The 20,164-nt window shown below is 43.0% G+C and overlaps 1 protein-coding gene across 5 annotated transcripts in view; it reads right to left on the bottom strand.

Annotated features, from left to right (window-relative positions):
• LOC147033842 (tudor domain-containing protein 1-like) overlaps nucleotides 1–20,164 on the bottom strand; it is a 211,638-nt gene that overhangs the window by 21,481 nt on the left and 169,993 nt on the right. For all 5 annotated transcript variants that reach the window (XM_085871804.1, XM_085871782.1, XM_085871822.1 and 2 more), the window contains exons 17-18: nucleotides 18,006–18,191; nucleotides 17,489–17,593 (exon numbers count right to left, since the gene is read on the bottom strand). In XM_085871804.1, coding sequence (XP_085727930.1) covers nucleotides 17,489–17,593; nucleotides 18,006–18,191 — 291 coding nt within the window. The remainder of the gene's footprint in view (nucleotides 1–17,488; nucleotides 17,594–18,005; nucleotides 18,192–20,164) is intronic.

Here is a 20,164-nt window from a genome sequence, read left to right as displayed (position 1 = left end):
ATTTGATTAAACGCCACCAGGATTTTGAGGAGGGAGAGATGTTTGAGAGTTCAGACTTGAGATGAGAAAGATGTTGTTTTCTGGCTCTCCTGAGGGTAGATACACACTTGTTCCGAGCTTTGTGGAAGGAACTGAGATTGCCCTCAGTTGGGTTTGCTTTCCATGAGGCAAAGGCAAGTTGTTTCAGGACGACTGCCTCGCCACAAGCTTCAGTAAACCAAGGGCGGGAGGAAGGGTAAGACAACTGAACACGAGAGGGGATAAATCTGTGCATGAGGGAGAGCAAGTTTCTTAGAAAGAATTCCCAGGATGAGTTGATGTTTGAGAAAGTAGTGATAGGAGACCAGTCTGTAAGTTTGATGGCTGCTCGGAGACCCTGCCAGTCGGCTTGAGTGAAATGCCAGACTCGACGGCGGTGAGGAGGTTCTCTAATAACAGCCAGAGAGATGTCCACTTTAACAAGGACGTGGTCAGAAGAACCAATTGGAGCGAAGGAAGAGCAGCAGATATTGTCAGGGAAATTTGTCAAAATCAGATCCAGAAGAGATGGAGTACTATTGGTTGAGATCCGGGTCGGGAAGTTGACCGATTGAGTCAGTCCCAATGAGTCGCAGAAAGCTTTTGCTGAGGTGCCATGGCAGGTGAGAGAGGTACCCACACCTAGCCAACTGGCGTGATGACAATTGAAGTCACCACATAAGAGGAAGAGAGAGTTTGGATGAGAAGATAGAAGATGGTCCATGTTTTCGGATAGTGAGATGTAGATGGAGTCATCACTGTTCGGTGGACGGTACAGTACACATATAAACATGAAGTGGGAGTGGAGGGGAAGCCGAAGCCAGAGGTATTCCTGGGGGTGTGGGGGAGTGAGAGCAGTGCATGGAGAGTGAGGAATAGAGTCTTTGATGAAGAGAGCAACACCTCCACCAGGACGAGGCTCAGGTCTGTCATACCGTAAGAGGGAGTAGCCAGGGAGAGATACTTGGGAGTCAGACACGTCTTGGGAGAGGAAAGTTTCTGTTAGGCAGATAATGTCTGGTTTGTCAGTGGCAACCTGTATGGAAAGATCTGAAAGGTTTGAGCGAAGGCCCTGGATATTTGAGGTCCACACTTTTAATGAAGAGGAAGGGGAGGAGGCTTTGGGTGCAGGAGGTGGAGGGGGAGGGGAGGGTAGGACAAGGGACGAGGGGGCAGGTAAGGAGGGTTGCTGAAGGAGTGTGGGGTATTGCAGAACAGCGAGGGGAGGGGGCCGAATGAGGAGAAAAGGCTCTGAGGTGCTGGGGGAGAGGGGGACAAGAGGCAAGGAAGAAGGCAGTTGAGGATTTGAGGAGGTGGAGTGAAGAGATGGAGGTGAGAGGGCAGTGCAGGGAGGCAGGTTGGTGGATGAGAGGGGGGGCAACTTTGAGAAGGAAGAGTGAGGGGGATGAAAGGTGGGAGAAAGGTGAGGGGGGGATTTTTGAGAGAGGTGAGAGGGAGGCTTGGAGGAAGAAGAGTGGGATGGTTGCTTTGAGAGTGAGAGTGAGGGGTGAGGGGGGTGAGTTGGCACTGAATTTGGAAAAAAAAAATGGTTGATGTAAAGCGAGCATCCATGGCAAACTGTGGTTTTTAAAAGTTTTAGGTCAGAGATGCGATTTAACACAATTCTTGAAGGGTGCAATGAAGGCGAATTCAGAGCATGGAGAGAAGAAGCGCTGTCATAGTTGGATTTTTTAGGCAAGGAATGAAGGAGAGCTCGAAATGAGAGCAGTCTGTTAAAATAGCAGAAGAGTAGTGCATTGTGAAACAGTAAAGAGTACCACATGTGTGAGAGAGGAAGATGAAGCATTATAAGATCGTTTTTGTTGTTAAAAATAATGTATGAGAGTTCAACAGATTGGGTCATGGAAGTGTAAAAAAAAAAAAAAAAAAAAAAAAAAAAAAAAAAAAAATCGAGGAAGAAGACGAGGAGGAAGTTAAGAGGAAGAAGCAGAAGCAGAATCGGGAGAAGGGGAGAAGGTGAGCGTGTTGTTGTTGTTGGGTGTATATATATATATTTTTTGTTGTTGTTAATATTAATATATGAGAGAGTTCAACAGATTAGGTCATGGAAGTGTAAAAAAAAAAAAAAAAAAAAAAAAAAAAAACGAGGAAGAAGACGAGGAGGAAGTTAAGAGGAAGAAGAAGAAGCAGAATCGGGAGAAGGTGAGCGTGTTGTTGTTGTAGGTTTTTTTTTTTGGGAGATGGGGAGAGGAGTTGGGGTATGGGGAGGAGGGGAGAGGAGTTGGGGTAAGGGGAGAAGGGGAGATGAGTTGGGGTAAGGGGAGATGAGTTGGAGTAAGGGGAGAAGGGGAGAGGAGTTGGGGTATCGGGAGAAGGGGAGCTGAGTTGCGGTATGGGGGGAGGGAGGGGAGGGAAGAGTGGGATGGGGAGAAAGTGAGAGGTGTTGGAGAAAAAGAAATGGAGAGAGGGGCTGGAGGAAGTGGAGAAGCAGAAGATTTGCCAGATGAGAAGCAGAGAGGGAGAGATGGGTGGGGAGAAAGAAAGCAAGAGTAGCTGGGAAATGGAATGGCTCAGATTCTGCCCAAATTAGCAAACCACAATTTCTATTCCTGCCTAACAGCTTGATGACAAGTCTAGTTTGTGTCATTCGGATGACATATGTAAACTGTACAGCATTATCATCAAGCAGTATTGGAAAAATAAAATGGAGTTAATGTGATCTCAAGCATCAAAAACATGTCAACTTATCCAGTAAGTCAATCGCTGCATCTTTTTCTCAGAGAATGGTACACTGAGGATATACCTGGAAAGTAAAAATAATTTCTCATTCTCCAAAGGTAATGATGATGCAAAAAAAAGCATTTAAACAATAAACTAGGCAGACGTATTACTTGTCTACGAATGTTGACTGTGAATCAAAAGAACGTTCAGCAATGCAGTGAAAATCGGCTGCAATATGTGACTTTCGAAATGATGCAATTCACCTCGAAATGCTCAGTGTGTATGCACAGAAACCAAACGAAGCTGAAGAGTTTGGGGTAAATAAAATATATTTTGTGTCTGGAATAAGAATCGTTACCTGAAAAGTCTCACCACGCTGACAGAAGCGGAAATACTTGGAAGAGTACCGAATAGAAAGGGCTGTACGCCTGCACAACGAGAGACTTGGATAACTTTCTCAGCTCACCAAACGGGAACGTACTCAAACTGAAAACTCCCGAGCATGGGGGTCGTTGAAGGGCCCGAGTGGACGAGCGAGTGCAACACAAACTCCGATGGATCGCTTCCAGTGAATGGAGTGTTTTTCTGGAATAGGCCCTTTTGAACTCCAGACTGCATCAGCCCAAGTGTCCTAAAAACCTGCTCCTCTGCTCTTGCTCACCCTCTCTCTATTCTATTCACCCTCTCATTTGCTCAAGGTCATCTGCCTTCTGCTTGGAAATCAGCAAACATTACCACCCTGCATAAAAAGGTACAAAAACAGAACAATCAGCCTTCTCCCAATCATCAGCAAGGTTATGAAATCTATCATTGCTCCCGACATTAAATCCTTCGCCTTCTCCAATCGCCTGATTTCCAATCATCAATTTGGATTCAGACCAGGTCACTCTACCCTCGACTTGCTGCTCCTGCTTTCCCCAACAATTGATGGAGGTCCTCAATGCCGGACATGAGATCAGAGCCATCTCCCAAGACATATCACATGCTTTCGATACGGTCTGGCACCCCGCCCTGCTCACCAAACTCTCTTCCTATTGCATCCAAGGACATCTCCACTAATGGCTCGCAGACTTCCTCTCCTGTCACAGTTTAAGGGTGGCCCTTAATGGAATTATCTCAACCCCTCTTCCTGCCCAGGCTGGAGTTGGTGGATTATAGGGGTGGATTCTGGATGTGAGGAGTGGATTATATTAAAAGGAGATCGCATAAAAAGGTAAAACAAAACAACGTCCTGAAAAATAAAATCGCACATTTTCGGTGGATGAGACACCTCCCGAGATACCAACAGCACGACACCGCAGGGCCCAACACAGGTGAAAACATACGTCTGTCAAATCGACGTTCCATTGAGAGCACGGGAACTTTTACCGAAACGAACAACCAAGCAGCTTGGAGAGCGCTCGCCAAGTGGCTTTTGCACTCAAGCAAGCACTCCAATGAAACGGTGGATAAGAAAGGGTTCGTTTGGCACGCGATTAGCGACATTAAACATACACCTCCCAGAGCTACCCAAAATGTCAAAAATGTCCGAATTGGACAAATGAACACTTTTCTAGGAGTCGGAACTGCTTGCAAGTTCAATTCTGGAGCTTAATTTTTTTTAATTCTCCTTTATTTAAGAGATACTCGTATTCGCATGTGCAGAAATTAAATAAAGCCACAAACGCTGCCGTCTCTGGGTATTTATAAGCACTGAAAATGTACCCATCGATTCATAGTTATGATTAACAAGCATTCGATATGTGTGAGGAAAGTGAAAACATCAACTTTATCGTTAAGAAATCGTTGCGGCCTGTTCCAAGTTGAGGCATGGTTGTGCGGGCCAAAAAAACATGGCGGCATCAGACCCCAGTGAGGTTACCCAGGAAACACCTCAAGACCAAGACAGCGAGGTGGCCGAGGATCGCCTGATGAAGAATATAATTTAAAAATTACCCCCGTGTGGGGGTGACGGTCATCTCTATAATGTTTTTTACTGTCATAATCGATGAACCGTTGCCACATATCTCCTAAAATGACAGACGAGGAAGGTTTTGAAAATGGCAACTTTCACAACTTTCGTGACCTCGTGACCTTGACCCTGACCTCGAATCCGGGAAAAAAATATGTTGTTGGGTATCACTCATCGACCTCGACCCACATACCAAATTTCATCAAGATCGGAGGTAAAAAATTTTCTTTGTACCGGGAGGTGTTTTTGACCATCTTCCAGGTTACGTGGCGGCCAAACGGGAAGGAAATTCAAAAATCTGTCCAGTTAGATACAAGATAATATTTTTTACTATCATAATCAATAAACAGTTGCCGAATATCTTGTAGAATGGCAGACTAGATAGTTTTTGATAATGGCGATTTTTATAACTTACGTGACCTCGTCCCTGACCTTGAACCCGGACAAAAGTTATATCGTTGTGCAACACTCATCGACCTCTACCCACATACTAAGTTTCATTAAGATCGGAAAGAAAAATTGTTGACGGACGTACGGACATTTGGTCCGGCTTTATTAGGTCATCTCGGTAGAGATGACCTAAAAAGGCTGTTAATTATCTTCAAAAGGGGTGTTCTAATTAACCCAAACACCCAATTGTCACTCTTGCACTCCCTTGGAGTTTTTTGAGTATGCATGCAAAGTTTCAGACTGCTAGGTTTTATGGTTTTAGAGTTATGGAAGAGAGGCGCACGCATGCAGGCACACACACACCCTTTTATTGGTAAAGATACATTATGAGGGCTATCCAGAAAGCTTCAATAATTTTGTTAATCGGTGGCCGTACTGCCAGTGCAAAGCCATAGCTTGTGCTGCTGCTGTCTGTCTGTGAGCAGGAGGTTGTAAACAGAGGGCCTTATAATTCTCTGGCTTTGTCATGCATCAAAACAAAACAGCAGAGGTTTTCACTTGTGGAGAACATTCAATATAATATTTCCACAGATGAAGATAAATCTTGCAAAACAAAAAAAGAAAAAACAAGCAGTTATAGACTGGTACTTGCGAAATCGTCAACTTTACCTCTGACCTTGTCTAATAAAAGCTGTCTCTAGAGAAGGTAGCGACGCAAACAAGAAGTTTCTACGATGATTCTGTACCAAACCATCAAAAATCGTAACGTCGACCAAAGCAAAAATCTCCATTTCTCCACGCAATTATTTTATATTATTTTATCAGTCACAAAACCGGAATATTCGGCCATCCACCAACAATCTTTACATAATCCGACGGCTTAGCGAGTCAGGCATGCGACGATAACCCTTATTGGGATAAAAAATGACTTTTAAACACCATCTTTATCGAAAACACCGTCAGCGCACACACGCAAAACCTTTACATGACTCAACGACGCCTCTGCTCGAGCGCGCTGCACCACGTGACAAGCCGTGACGCGGCGAGTGAAATATTTCTTATACAATCTTAAAACGTCTCCAAAACATCCGATTTTTACCAGAATTTCGACAACCAGGTTTTAAGCGTCCTAAGCGATCGCAAAAACCGAAGACAAAATTAAAATCAAAGTTAAAACAAACTCGTAATGTCGACCGAAGCAAAAATACTCCATTTCCCCACATGAATTTACGGAATTATGTTTGACCTCACTGTGACCTTGAGCTTGACCTTTGACTTGACCAAAATCTAATCAGCGCTAGCCATAACCCTCCTGAATCACCTGGTGTAATTTGACATTGGTAGCTTCTTCCGTTCTCGAGTTATCGTGCCTACAAACAAACACACAAACAAACAAACAAACAAACAAACAAACAAACAGAGGACGGAAGTCATCAATATACAGTAGACTAGATGTAAGTCGGCAGCGTGTAACTCGTCACTTCGCCTAATTCGGCAGCGTCAAAAAGTCCCAAATGTATCTAATGTTAAAGCGACTGACAGACTTTTAATAAAATCTGTAAGTAGTCATCTCTAAGTCGCCACTTCGTTCAAGTCGTCAGATGTTGTCCGTTCCCGCGTAATGCAAACTCAAGTAAATTACCACGCCTAACTCGTCACACGGAACTGCTGCCTTGTGAGAAGCCCGATTTCATGGAATCGTGATGCGCGGGCTATTTATAACTGCGCTGCGTTCAGCTCAATCAGCGCGCCGTCCCACATGCATCTGAAGAGGTATTCAGGCTGCGCAATGGAGTCTCTGCCGAAGGAGTAAAGGATCGATCGAGCTTAGTGTTGAAGTCCGATCATGGTTTTATATTGGCTTGTTTTGTACATCACCACACTCACTTTCACATTGGTACTGAGTGGTAGTCATCACGATGACTGTGTGTCATGTAATTTGTCGATGGTATATGAGTTTTCATTCCACATGAAAACTCATTCTACATTCATTCCAATTAATGAATTCTAACAGCCATTCATTCCACATTTGTCGATGGTCATATACCATCACCGATGGTATACGAGTTGTCTTACATTTATTCATTATCTTTACTTTTGATAAAGTGATTCATGAATTCCATCTTTGCTTGATCACTTTCCAACTAACCAATGAACCCCCACCTATGCCCTGAGGATTGTGTTTACCTTTTGGTACAATAGCCGGCTTGGAGATTGTTGCGCCCTCTCACACGTACGTGTCCAGGCCACGCGCAACTTCATCCTTCACCCCACAGTCATCATGAATGTTCGCATACGCGTAAGTCATCACATGTCTCAGTCGTCACTTTTTTCTCGGTCCTGATGGTGACGACTTACGCCTATTCTACTGCACTTACAAAATCTTAAGATTTCGTAAGCAACAAGCAGTCATAGACTGGTACTTACGAAATCCTCAACTTGACCTCTGACCTTGTCTAATAAAAGCTGTCTCGAGAGAAGGTAGCGACGCAAACCAGAAGTTTCTACGATGATTCTGTACCAAACCATCAAAAATCGAATGTTTGACTTCATTGTGACCTTGACCTCTGACCGATTTTGACCAAAATCTAATCAGCGCTGGCCATCACCCTCCTGAATCACGTGGTGTAATTTGACATTGGTAGCTTCTTCCGTTCTCGAGTCATCTGTACCAAACCATCAAAAATCGAATATTTGAACTCACTGTGACCTTGACCTATGACCGATTTTGACCAACATCTAATCAGCATGAGCCATCACCCTCCCGAATCACGTGGTGTAATTTGACATTGGCAGCTTCCTTCCGTTCTTGAGTTATCGTGCCTACAAACAAACAAACAAACAAACAAACAGAAACGGAAGGCATCAATATACTTACGAAATATTTAGATTTCGTAAGTAACAAACAAACAAACAAACAGAAACGGAAGGCATCAATATACTTACAAAATCTTTAGATTTCGTAAGTGAAAAAAACATACAAGCTGACTAACATATCTTGCAAAAACTTTGTTTTGGCAAGATAATAAAATGATCATACTCCGAGACGGGAAGGACGAGTAGGCCTCAAGGAACCCGATAAATCAAGGCTGATGAAAACTCACAAAACTAGAGGGGGAGCACTCGGGAGAGTGCAAAACCTCCGCCGCCAATACTGCTGGGTCACTCAAGTGAACCTTTTATCTCATTCATTAAATATGATGTCAACAGTGCTGAGTTATAGTTCTTTTCTCCAACATTTTTTTTTGGGGGGAGGGGGGGGTTGGAAATCACTTAAAACATGTAAAAATGCAAAAAAAAAAAAAAAAAAATAATCAAAATTTTGTTGAAAAAAAAGTTACAAAAATTTTTTTTTCTCAAACAATTTTTTTTTTGGGAGGGGGTTGGAAATCACTGAAAACATGTAAAAATGCAAAAAAAATTTTTCTCAAATCATTTTTTTGGGGGGGTTGCAAATCACAAAAAAATATGGAGAAATGCAAAAAAAAAAATTTTCTCAAACAATTTTTTTTGGGGGGGTATCAATTTTTTGGGGGGTTGGAAATCACTTAAAACATGTGGAAATGCAAAAAAAAAATTTCTCGATTTTTTTGGGGGGGGGGTAACAATTTTTTCGGGGGGGGGTTGGAAATCACTTAAAACGTAGAAATGCAAAAAAAAACTTCTGTTTTCTGGCGGGGGTAACAAATTTTTTGGGGGGGGGGTTGGAAATCACTTAAAATATGTGGAAATGCAAAAAAAAACATTTCTCCAACAATTTTTTTTTGGGGGGGTTGGAAATCACTTAAAACATGCAGAAATGCAAAAAAAAAAATTCTCTATTTTTTTGGGGGAGGCGGGTAAAAAAAAATTTTTTGGGGGGGGGGTTGGAAATCACTTAAAACATGTAGAAATGCAAAAAAAAATTTTTTTTTCTCTAAATTTTTTTTTGGGGGGGGGGGGACCGAGTCCAAAATTTCATGGCATGATCCTTGCACCATCCCTAACTCCCCCACCAAGTTTCATCGAAATCCGTTGAGTTTTTCCGGAATACTGTTCACAAACAAACAAACAAACAAGCAGTCATAGACTGGTACTTAGGAAATCGTCAACTTGACCTCTGACCTTGTCTAATAAAAGCATGAATCAGTCAGAAGCCCAAGGGGAGCTTGAATTCTGAATTCAATGTGGTCTACGATTTTACACTGGTTTGCAGATAATGAGTCCCAGACAAAAACTATATTTCTTATAAAAATTCCATTTTTTTGTTTTTATTTTGAAAAAAGTGATTCAGTACCAGCAGGATATGCCAGATAACCGGTGTATTACTTTTCAGAAGAATCTGATAAAAGACTTATTATTTATTATATATATATCAGTTATTCATCGCAGTTCCAGAATTTCGAAAGCCGAGTTTTAAGCGTCCGAAGCCATCGCAAAAACCGAAGACAAAATTAAAATCGAAGTTAAAACGAACTCGTAACGTCAAGCGAAGCAAAAATACTCCATTTCTCCATGCAAAACCTTAACGTCACTCAACGACGCGTCTGCTCGAGCGCACTGCATCATGGGACGACCCGTGACGCGTCGAGTGAAATATTTTTTATACAATCTTAAAAAGTCTCCAAATCATCCGATTTTTACCAGAATTTCGACAACCGAGTTTTAAGCGTCCAAAGCGATCGCAAAAGCCGAAGACAAAATTAAAATTGAAGTTAAAACGAACACGTAATGTCGAGGGAAGAAAAAAATCTCCATTTCTCCACGCAAAACCTTAACGTCACTCAACGACGCGTCTGCTCGAGCGCACTGCATCATGTGACGACCCGTGACGCGTCGAGTGAAATATTTTTTATACAATCTTAAAACGTCTCCAAAACATCCGATTTTTACCAGAATTTCGACAACCGAGTTTTAAGCGTCCTAAGCGATCGCAAAAACCGAAAACAAAATTAAAATCGAAGTTAAAACGAACTCGTAACGTCGAGCGAAGCAAAAATACTCCATTTATCCACAAGAATTTACGGAATTATGTTTGACCTCACCGTGACCTTGACCTTTGACCGATTTTGACCAAAATCTAATCAGCACTAGCCATCACCCTCCTGAATCACGTGGTACAATTTGACATTGCTAGCTTCTTCCGTTCTCGAGTTATCGTGCCGACAAACAAACAAACAAACAAACAAGCAGTCATAGACTGGTACTTACGAAATCGTCAACTTGACCTCTGACCTTGTCTAATAAAAGCTGTCTCTCGAGAAGGTAGAGACGCAAACCAGAAGTTTCTCCGATGATTCTGCACCAATCAAAAATCAAATGTTTTGGATGTTTGACCTCACTGTGACCTTGACCTTTGACCGATTTTGACCAAAATCTAATCAGCGCTAGCCATCACCCTCCTGAATCACGTGGTGTAATTTGACATTGGTAGCTTCTTCTGTTCTCGAGTTATCTGTACCAAACCATCAAAAATTGAATATTTGACCTCACCGTGACCTTGACCTTTGACCGATTTAGACAAAAATCTAATCAGCATGAGCTATCACCCTCCTGAATCACGTGGTGTAATTTGACATTGGTAGCTTCTTCCGTTCTCGAGTTATCGCGCCTACAAACAAACAAACAAACAAACAAACAAACAGAAACGGAAGACATCAATCGACTTACGAAATCTTTAGATTTCGTGAGTAACAAACAAGCAGTCATCGACTGGTACTTACGAAATCGTCAACTTGACCTCTGACCTTGTCTAATAAAAGCATGAATCAGTCAGAAGCCCAAGGGGAGCTTGAATTCTGAATTCAATGTGGTCTACGATTTTACACTGTGGTTTGCAAATAATGAGTCCCAGACAAAAACTAGATTTCTGATAAAAATTCCTAGATTAGATTTCCTAGATTAGATCTAATTTAGATTAGAGAACAGAAGAAGCTACCAATGTCAAATTCCTAGATTAAAAATTCCTAGATTTTACACTGTGGTTTGCAAATAATGAGTCCCAGACAAAAACTAGATTTCTGATAAAATTTTTTTGTTTTTATTTTTAAAAAAGTGATTCAGTACCAGCAGGATATGCCAGATAATCGGTGTATTACTTTTCAGAAGAATATGATGAAAGACTTAATATATATATATATATATATATATATATATATATATATATATATATATATATATATATATATATATATATATATATATATATATATATTGTTGTTACCAAATTCGCAAACCACCATTCAGGTCCCTTAGGTGAGATATCTCGGTAAGTATATGTGTAGTTAGGCCCAAACCCATTGTCTAGTGGGAATACATGTCATTTATGCGTGCTGCGACTCTTCAGGATAGCCGTTTTTTTTTTACTATCTTTATTTTGGACCAACCGCCATTGTTACCATCACCAACCACAACATCAACCACCCACCGCGGCGCCGCTTCACGTCACACCTCGCAACCGTCGCATCGCCACCGTTCTTGCGCTGCTTGGGGTGCCGGTGTTGGACTCATGCAGGGCGCGCGCCGAACAGCGTGTACAAAATCACGGATTTTCAGCTCCAAAAACGGATCAAAAACGACACACGCCCACTTTTGTTCCGTCCAATCGGTGAGCGAGGGGCGATTTGGCCCCGCCTCCAGGGCGTTGGAGGGCGATCGCTATATGCAAATTTATGGATCAAAATGCATTCACGCCCACTTTTTCTCGGGCCAATGGGGAGCGAGGTGAAAGGTCGAAGGCAGGGGGTCAAAGATGAGAGAGCGAAGCCACGGGGCTTATATAAGCGACCGCGTTCGAGAGTAGAGAGAAGAGTTAAGACTTCGCAGTCGGTGGAGTTGGGAAGAAGAAGCAAGAAGGAGTTGGTCATCGTCGTGTGCGTTGGAGTCGGAGCGAAGGGGACGGAGCTGTGGAGAGGCGGCGAAGGCAGACGAGGGGGTGCTCGCGTCGCGTCGTGCCGGGAGCTGCACACCAGGGAGGCCGACGGCGCGACCTGGCCGAGGTGGAGACGCTCGTCGCGGGACTCGAGGCAGAGTAGAAATCCTCCTTTCCCCCGAGCATCAGCAACCCCCTCCTGTTTCCCCCCGCGCTGAGATAGTGCGACCAAGGGGGCCCCTTTCCCACCCCCTACCAGACACTGCCCGCGAGGCCCGCGGAGTTGAGGCACCATCGCCGCTCCGCGTCTCATCACCAGACGGGTAGGCCCGACCCGGTCTCGGCCTCAGGCCCGCCTCATCCTTGAGGGTGTTCTTTTTGTTTGCTTTGAGTGTGTGTGTTGTCGGCGCCGTCTGTGAAGTAAAATTGTATAAGTGTTGCCGTGTGCCCGCGTAGTCGGTATTAGCTCTGCATTGTGTTTCTTTTCCTTCTATGTGCTTTTGGTGGAATTGCATTGTGTTTCTCTTCTTTTCTATGTGCTTTTGGTGGAATTGTATATGTGCGCTTTCCGTTCATCGCGAATAAATGTGCTTTATTATTGAACTGTTCTCCCGCTTCGCTTCGTCTTTTCCTCCATTGAATCCCCATCTTACTTCACGTAAAGGGTTGGTAGTGGGCTGAATACGCCCGATAATTAATCGAACCGTCGAGGCCGACGATAACACCGCTCGGTTATCCCGATAGTACGGAACGGGTCGCTTAAGTGGCCCGTGTCCGAAGTCGACCTGCGGCGAGGTGCGATCGCCCGGTCTACCCTCCGTGTGGGTACTTAGGTAGGTCGAATTTGGCGAGCAACCCTATCCCACGCGGGGGCTGATTGGCTCGATCGCGGTGAGACCGAAAGGTCCACCCGTGACTGGTTCCCGGCGTTAGTCCGAGAGGGTCACGACTGGATTGTCCGTCCGGTGGGCGACGTGCCGCGATTCGAGTTACGTGGCCGTCAGCACGCCGGCGGGTGCGAATCCGTAACAATATATATATATATATATATATATATATATATATATATATATATATATATATATATATATATATATATATATATCTATCAGTTATTCATCGCTGTTCCAGAATTTCGACAACCGAGTTTTAAGCGTCCGAAGCGTTCGCAAAAACCGAAGACAAAATAAAAATCGAAGTTAAAACGAACTCGTAACGTGGAGCGAAGCAAAAAAACTCCATTTCTCCACGCAAAACCTTAACGTCACTCAACGACGCGTCTGCTCGAGCGCACTGCATCATGGGACGACCCGTGACGCGTCGAGTGAAATATTTTTTCTACAATCTTAAAACGTCTCCAAAACATCCGATTTTTACCAGAAATTCGACAACCGAGTTTTAAGCGCCCTAAGTGATCACAAAAACCGAAGACAAAATTAAAATCGAAGTTAAAACGAACTCGTAACGTCGAGCAAAGCAATAATACTCCATTTCTCCACATGAATTTACGGAATTATGTTTGACCTCACTGTGACCTTGACCTTTGACCGATTTTGACCAAAATCTAATCAGCACTAGCAATCACCCTCCTGAATCACGTGGTGTAATTTTACATTAGTAGCTTCTTCCATTCTCGAGTTATCGTGCCGACAAACAAACAAACAAACAAACAAACATACAAACATACAAACAAACAGAAACGGAAGGCATCAATATACTTACGAAATCTTTAGATTTCGTAAGTAACAAACAAGCAGTCATAGACTGGTACTTACGAAATCGTCAACTTGACCTCTGACCTTGTCTCAGAAAAGCTGTCTCTCGAGAAGGTTGCGACGCAAACCAGAAGTTTCTACGATGATTCTGCACCAAACCATCAAAAATCGAATGTTTTGGATTTTGACCTCACTGTGATCTTGACCTTTGACCGATTTTCACCAAAATCTAATCAGCGCGAGCCATCACCCTCCTGAATCACGGGGTATAATTTGACATTGGTAGCTTCTTCCGTTCGAGTTATCTGTACCAAACCATCAAAAGTCGAATATTTGACCTCACTGTGACCTTGACCTTTGACCGATTTTGACCAAAATCTAATCAGCACTAGCCATCACCCTCCTGAATCACGTGGTGTAATTTGACATTGGTAGCTTCTTCCGTTCTCGAGTTATCGTGCCTACAAACAAACAAACAAACAAACAAACAAACAGAAACGGAAGTCATCAATAAACTTACGAAATCTTGAGATTTCGTAAGTAACAAACAGAAACGAAAGTCATCAATATACTTACGAAATCTTTAGATTTCGTAAGTAACAAGCAGTCATAGACTGGTACTTACGAAATCGTCAACTTGAGCTCTGACCTTGTCGAATAAAAGCTGTCTCTTGAGAAGGTAGCGAAACAAACCAGAAGTTTCTAAGATGATTCTGTAGCAAACCATCAAAAATCGAATGTTTTGGATGTTTGACCTCACTGTGACCTTGACCTTTGACCGATTTTGACCAAAATCTAATCAGCGCAAGCCACCACCCTCCTGAATCACGGGGTGTAATTTGACATTGGTAGCTTCTTCCGTTTTTTTTTAATTTTTTTTTTTGAATACCTTGGTCGAGGCTCGTATGAGAGCTAACACACAACTCACAGCAAGGGGGCATGAGACAAGAGGGGCGGGAGTGGAAGGGACAAAACAGTGGGGAACAGACACATTAGGTGAACTGTGGAAGGGAGAGGGATGGGGATGGGACGGGGAACATGGCGAAGAGAAGATGGACATTACAGGGACTTTCAGGAAGGAAAGCAGGGGAAATTGAAGGAAGTGGGCTTGGGTGGATTATCGGGGGTAGAAAAGATCGAGGATTTGGATGGGGGAAGATAAGAGGTGGTGGTGAACAGCTGTTTTGAAAGCCTGGAGGGAAGAATGGGAAAGAATAGAGTGAGGAAGTTTATTCCAAAGGCGGGAAAAAAGAGGAATGAAAGAGTGAAGATGAGCAGTGATTCGTGATTTTGGTAGTTTTACCAGAAGGGGGTTGTTGGCGGACCTTGAGCGCCCTGTAGAAATGTGGTGGGGACAAATCGCAGAGAGAGCCGGGGGGGGGCAAGGCTGGAGAGGAGTCGGTAGAAGACAGAAAGACTACCGACCAACCTGCGGTGATTGAGTGAGAGGCCCAAAGATTCAGCTTCATTGCGGGAGATGCCGATGATCTTAAATGCCCTGGTTTCGACAGCGTGAAGCCGAGAAAGGTGGGAGGCAGGAGCACCAGCCCAGAGGGGAGAGCAGTACTCCATCAGGCTACGGACAAAAGCTTTGTAAGTGGTCAGGAGCTCAAGAGGGCCGAGGAAGGACTTTGCACGACGGAGGATTCCCAGTCGGCGACTGGCTTTTGAGGCGAGGTTGGAAATGTGACTTTCCCAGGAAAGGTCATGGCAGATAATGAGACCCAGAAGCTTGAAAGAAAAGACTTCTTCCAGAGGATTGTTGAGAAAGTGGATGGGGGGGTTTTCTAAATGGTCCTTTCGAAGAGACATCGTGAGAGTGTGAGATTTGTCTGGATTGAAAGACATGTTCCACGTGTTGGACCAGTTTGTGATTTTATCCAGATCTGCAGTGAACGAAGAAGCTGCTGCTTGCCGGTCTGAGGGATGACAGATGGTACGGCAGAAGGTGGAGTCGTCGGCAAAGAGAAATAGAGGATTTTCCAGAGAATCCGAGAGATCATTGATGAAAACCAGAAAAAGAACAGGGCCCAGAACGCTACCTTGAGGAACTCCAGCCTGCACAGGAAGAGGGGATGAAAGAACTCCATTTAGGGCCACATGTTGACTGCAACAGGAGAGGAAGTCTGAGAGCCATGAGTGGAGATGGCCTTGAATACCATGGGAAGAGAGTTTGGTGAGTAGTGCAGGGTGCCAGACTGTCAAAAGCACGTGATATGTCCAGGGATATGGCTCGGATTTCCTGTCTGGCATTAAGGACCTCCATCCATTGATGGGAGAGCAGAAGCAGCATATACAAGGTAGAATGACCTGACCTGAAACCAAATTGATGATTGGAAATCAAGCCATTGGAGAAGAGGAAGGATTTCATGTCTGAAGTGATGATGGATTCCATAACCTTGCTGATGATTGGGAGAAGGCTGATTGGTCTGTAGTTATAGGGATCTGTTTTTGCACCTTTTTTATGCAGGGCAGTGATGTTAGCAGATTTCCAAGCAGATGGCAGATGACCTTGGGCAAATGAGAGGGTGAATAGAACAGAGAGAGGGTGAGCAAGAGCAAAAGAGCAGGCTTTGAGGACACGTGGGCTGATGCCGTCTGGACTGGTTGCAGAATCTGACTCGAGGTTTGAAAGCAAGCTCTCCACCTTGTCAGGAGAAAAGGATACAGAGTCCAGGGACAGTTGGGTGCGACTGGGTAAAGTGAGTAGAGATAGTGATGGGTTTGGGACACAAGATTTAGCTTCAAACACCGAGTTTAGACATTCAGTCTTTTCACGTGCGGTATGAGCAGTGCGGCCATTTGAGGTAAGGGAGGGGATGGAGGGGGAACATACACCAGAAACAGATTTGATTAACCGCCACCAGGATTTTGAGGAGGGAGAGAGGTTTGAGAGTTCAGACTTGAGATGAGAAAGATGTTGTTTTCTGGCTCTCCTGAGGGTAGATACACACTTGTTCCGAGCTTTGTGGAAGGAACTGAGATTGCCCTCAGTTGGGTTTGCTTTCCATGAGGCAAAGGCAAGTTGTTTCAGGTCAACTGCCTTGCCACAAGCTTCAGTAAACCAAGGGCGGGAGGAAGGGTAGGACAACTGAACACGAGAGGGGAGAAATCTGTGAATGAGGGAGAGCAAGTTTCTTTGAAAGGACGTTCTCGAGTTATCTGTACCAAACCATCAAAAATCGAATATTTGACCTCACCGTGACCTTGACCTTTGACCAATTTTGACCAAAATCTAATCAGCACTAGCCATCACCCTCCTGAATCACGTGGTGTAATTTGACATTGGTTGCTTCTTCAGTTCTCAAGTTATCGTGCCGACAAACAAACAAACAAACAAACAAAAAGAAATGGAAGGCATCAATATACTTACGAAATCTTTAGATTTCGTAAGTAACAAACAAACAAACAAACAAACAGAAACGGAAGGCATCAATATACTTCCGAAATCTTTAGATTTCGTAAGTAAAAAGTCAGATTACTATTTCCTTTTCCTCCAGTCAGATTAATAGTTGCAAACAATATACGGATTTCTAACAAAACCAAAACTAAATGCATATTGTTTCCCAAATATAACATTCTTCATAGAAATGGCTGGAATAGATGTACAGTAACTTACATTTTCAGAAACGTGTTCTCACCGGTACGATTCACCATGAAGGTGTGCCAAGGCACAAAAGTAAATTTGATTAACTTTGTGCAACACAAAAAAGTGACACATATGGATCATGACCTTTCCGAACAAAAGGATATGTAAAGGAATTGTCCTCTGCAGTTTTCCAAATACTGAAGATATCTCGGTTTTAGCACTCATTCTGATAAATATCCTGCAGCTCCATCTAAACATACCCTGGTTGTGAGTGCTGGTGAATGGTGCGTTACCAGTGTATTGTGCGCAGACAATATCGCCCTCTTGAGGTGAAAATTCTTTAGGCCCCAGACCTTCACAATGCACTGCAATTTCTTCCATGAGAGAATACAGACGTTCTGTCAGGACAGGGAATCGAGGGAGAAGAACAGATTGTTGTTTCATCTAATGCTGGCAAAATTAGCACAAAAATGTCTCCTTTGAACACAAATCAGCAAAAGTAAAAAAGAAAAAACAACAAAAAAACTCAAAAGCAATTAATTATTTTGTTTTCGAATTAGTAGCAGAGCTGAAAGTTCAAGTGAAAATGCAACCGACATTTTTACCCTAAAATACCTTCCAATTTGCTTGCTCGTCAAAGGAGATGTTAGGGATGGGTAGTACAATTATGGTTATATATTGATGCACTCGTAATTCATTCACATATAGGAACCATTTCACAAGCCGATACAAGAGCATTATTCCTGTATATGCTGGCAGACAAAGGTGAGCGGGAGATTACAATTAAGATTACGTGAAAAAAAAAATTACCAATGCCGAAAACACGCTGGCAGTAAAAATGGCTCGGGTCCACCACCTCAGATACGAGCACGAGAAAATACTCCTCTTCCTCAAAAATGGTTTGACCATCATATTGCACCAAGGAGCTTTTGGGAATTTCTTTGGGAGATGGTGGCAACACGGGGTCATTGCTCGAAGAAGGTTTGCCAGTGAGAACTAAAAGGAAGAGTGCGGAACGTTAAGCCAAACAAGGTGCTGCAGCAGAAACTTTTTACTTGCAATAGCATGAACAGACATCAAGGCAATACCTGTCGTCTCCGAAAAACGTTAACATACCGGAACACGTTTTGGTGCAGTTGCTATTTTACATACATTGTGCTTGTAGAAGAGATAAAAGAAAGCAAGGGGGCGGGGGGGGGGGGACGGGGAAGGTTAAGGTACCAACGATTAATGTACAAATGAGGAAAAGGTGAGAAACGAATAAATAAGTTTAACTAATTGGTTGTGTAGAATAGATCGCATCACATAACTCAGTTGCACATCAAACTCATCAAACCCATCAACAGGAGGAAGTGATGGGCGGAGTATGCTGCCCAAAATGTTGAGGCCTACTTTTATTTTTTCTTCTCTTTTACTTCAGGTTAATAAAGTATCAAGAATATAAATAGCTCTTTTAGGATCTAATGCATGGTGTAAACCTTTTACTTTGTTATTTCACCATGGAAATTATTAAAAAGCATGTACGTACATCAATACACTTTACAAACCAGACATGGTCTCCGGTTAATTCTGTTTGTTCAGACACTTTTATCTAACGGCTAATATCGTGCTACAGCAGAAACTTTTGACTACTTTTTACTTGCAACAGCAAAGAATAGACATCAAGGCAACACCTGTAATCTCTGACATACAATAGCATCTGGATAATAAGCATATGCGTGAATACAAGTGCATCAGAAAAATAAGCGCACACACGCCTCCCAATTGTACACCGCTCCTTCCAAAATTCCATACCCAGGTGATGCATGACGCCATCGCCGGGCACCCAAGTCAAGGAATACTCGGTTTTCACTCCGTTTTCTTGTTACTTGGCAAAAAATAAAAAATAAAAAATAAAAAAATTGACGGGTGTGTGTGCGTGTTTTAACTCACCTCCAGCCCAAACCGCTTAACCGAGCGTTCTGAAATTTTCAGAGATTAATGTCACCGACGGATTAATGCTCAACCCTGCGACGGTCACGCATTGAAGTTTTGTAAAATTTGGTCAACCGAAAAGGTCTCCATTGGCCAATAGACCAATTTGAGCCAAATTTTCTAGAATCCTCAAATTTCATCCAATTGACTTGAAATTTGAAAAGGATTTGCATTTCAGGTCATTGAATTCAAACACCTTTTACTTTTGAGGTTATCATAGGTCAAAGGTCAAAATAGGCTATAAGATCAACCCAAATTCTAAAATTGTTAACTTTCATCCGATTGACTTGAAATTTGAAGACCATTTGCATACGAGGTCGCTGAACTCAAACACCAATTAATTTTTAAGTCCACACACACCAAAAGGTCAACAAAGGCCAATTTGGGCCAAATTTTCTAAAATCTTCAATTTTTTAATCTGACTGACTTAAAATTTGAAGAGCATTTTCATGTCAGGTCGCTGCATTCAAACACCGATTAAGTTTGAGGTAAACATAGGCCAAAACGTCAAAATAGGCCAAAAGGCCAATTTGGGTCAAATTTTCTAAATCCTCAATTTTCATCAGATAGAGTTGAAATTTGAAAAGGATTTACAAATCAGGTCAGTGAATTCAACCACCTATTATTTTTGTGGTTACCATAGGCAAAAAAGTCAACGTCGACCAAAAGACCAACACAGGCCAAATTTCTAAAATTGATAGATCGGGCCAAAAACTAAATATATCACAACATTTCAAAAAGTTGTGGGCGAGTTATGACAAAACAAGGCGGATGAATTGAATAGGTGACACGAACAAGCGGATTGGATTTTGGTTCGGATCCAGCCCATCAGTGGGATACAAAATGTGAACTGTTCCACCTGGCAGAGGTATGCGCTCTACCGAATGCCATTCTACTTTGTGCTTTTTTGCCAAGTTGCCACTCTGTGAGTGAGTTTTCATTTGTTTGTTTGTCTGGGCGATACCTCAGCCATCCTTTGAGCTAGGAAGCTGAAA

Source organism: Eptatretus burgeri, chromosome 1, assembly GCF_056783735.1.
Source record: "Eptatretus burgeri isolate ZD-2024b chromosome 1, Ebu_testis_v1, whole genome shotgun sequence".
Classification (NCBI taxonomy): Eukaryota; Metazoa; Chordata; class Myxini; order Myxiniformes; family Myxinidae; genus Eptatretus; species Eptatretus burgeri.
The sequence above is the reverse complement of the archived record's forward strand: the minus strand, read 5'-3'. Positions and strand labels throughout refer to the sequence as shown.